We start from the raw sequence: 2,227 nt of genomic DNA on the forward strand, positions 1-2,227 counted from the left end.
GCCTTTTGAATTACGGGGACACTGAAAATGTCCTCATAAATCACCTTCTTGTTGTAATACCTATGTCATACCCATGTTATTATACAAATTTGTGTCCTCATAAACCACACACACACACACACACACACAGGTTTGTTTTACACACACACACACAGAGGAGGCAGACCAAAATCCTCTGTTTCTCTCCTCCTCTCTGCATGTGTTTTGTCAAATTGTCTTCAGCTCGTATTGTCACAGTGTTTTTCTTAAAAGTCACAGTTTAAAGAGAGTGAAATCCCTCTTAGTGACTGCCACAGTCTATTAGACTCACCTCCTACTTTTTGTTCAACCAAGTGTTTTCATGTCTCTCTCTCTCCCATCTGAAGCGCTCAGTCAAAGGCTTCCTGGGCCACTCTCCTGAGGCCCAGACAAGGACCTTTGACACTCTTGTGCTGATAAAACATTCATGCGACTTGGAATCTGAACACAATGCAATTTCCCTGGTTTAACCTGAAAGGAATGCACTAGTCACAACAGACTACATCATACTGCCATTAGGCCCTGCCAAGGAACTGCTTTTCTGGCTCTGCTTGGCTGCCTTTGACGGGAAAAGCACAGAAAAAAAAAAAAAAAAAAAAAACGTGAAATTACGAACCAAACTATGTTCTGATTAGAAATGTGTTTGCTGTCCAGATTGGCTCGTTTTCTCTCACTGTCTCCGCTTACAGTGAACTATTAGTTTGTTGTTTGCTGTGAGTCCAGCATGTAGTTTAGTTGCATGTTCTCTCATCTGCGCCTCCTGCAGGACATTGAGTCTCTGATGTCGGAGGGGAATAAATCACGCACAGTAGCCGCCACTAACATGAACGAGGAGAGCAGCCGATCGCACGCCGTCTTCAGCGTCATCGTCACGCAGACGCTGTATGACCTGCAGTCTGGGGTCAGTGCTGCTCTACTTCCATTGTTTTTCATTTCAGCATTTGTCACTAATGACAATAGAATTATTAAAATGTTTTGTTTATTTGTGACATGCAGCATAAGTCACTGAGTCTTTCACATATATTAGTCAATAAGTGCTTCTCTTCCATCACAAAAACATCAAGAATAACTTTATTTATAAATTTTGGATATACTTCATTTCTTATTTTGATGACTTTAAATGTATTTATTTATTTAAATTTAATTATTAAATATTATTACATTTTTAAAAATGTATTAAATGTTTTCTTTTTAGTTTTTAGTTTTATACTTTACATTTTAATTTTAAATCAATTAATATATATATATATAGAGAGAGAGAGAGAGAGAGTGCTGTCAAACGATTAATCACGATTTATCGAATTTAAAAAAGTTTTTGTTTACATGATATATGTGTGTGAACTGTAAATTTATTATGTATATATAAATACACACACATGCACTTATATATATGTGTGTGTGTGTGTGTATATATATATATATATAATTTATATGATATATAAATATAAATATTTAGTATATATAATTCTAAAATGTTTCTGAAATATATACATGGATGTTCAAGTTTTATTCATGGATTATGCATGACAAGTGTTAATTTTGGACTCTGGTCAAGGGCGTAGAATTTAGTAGAAATGCTTTGACATGTCCCTATCAATATCAGCCTCTACTAAATTGTCCCTAGCAATAATTTTGATCAAGCAATTAAATGTCTGTTGTCTGCTGTTATGTCCCCACCAATGACAATATCAAACCTGCGCCCTTGACTCTGGTCATGTTGATTGTAATATTTTCTTTTATGTCTGTGTTTGTTTGTGTGTGTAATTGTGAACGCAGAATTCTGGTGAGAAAGTGAGTAAGATCAGTCTGGTTGATCTGGCCGGCAGTGAACGTGCTTCTAAGACTGGAGCCGCTGGAGAGAGACTGAAGGAGGGCAGCAACATCAACAAGTAAGATGACTGCAGCCGCTTGAGTCACTTGCTTATAATAGTCGAAAAACTAACAATATGTTGGTTGTTGTTATATGCAATTTGGGAAATTAGTCTAAACAGTATAACAGCCACTAGGACCAGCTAAAAGATTAAATAAATGAATAAAGGGATCTTTACAAACCGACATGAATAAGTAGAGGAAATCTGCAGACTGTAATAGATGTTATATGAATGAACTGCATGATGTATAATGATGGCTCCTCTTATACAGGGTTTCCTAAACTAATGATTAATTAAATCATAAAAAAATTAATCAATCAATCAGTCAATCAATCAAT

The 2,227-nt window shown here is 35.8% G+C and overlaps 1 protein-coding gene across 1 annotated transcript in view; it reads left to right on the forward strand.

Moving 5' to 3' along the window:
• Positions 1-1,907, forward strand: part of LOC107569058 (kinesin-like protein KIF13A) — a gene marked incomplete at its 3' end in the record, with an annotated part of 3,265 nt that extends 1,358 nt beyond the window's left edge. Inside the window, exons 2-3 of the mRNA XM_016255061.1 lie at positions 785-919; positions 1,795-1,907. Of these exons, the coding sequence (XP_016110547.1) occupies positions 785-919; positions 1,795-1,907 (248 nt within the window). The remainder of the gene's footprint in view (positions 1-784; positions 920-1,794) is intronic.
• Positions 1,908-2,227: the final 320 nt, after the last annotated feature.

The sequence above is a fragment of the Sinocyclocheilus grahami genome, unplaced genomic scaffold (assembly GCF_001515645.1).
Source record: "Sinocyclocheilus grahami isolate Dianchi unplaced genomic scaffold, SAMN03320097.WGS_v1.1 scaffold1307.1, whole genome shotgun sequence".
Taxonomy (NCBI): Eukaryota; Metazoa; Chordata; class Actinopteri; order Cypriniformes; family Cyprinidae; genus Sinocyclocheilus; species Sinocyclocheilus grahami.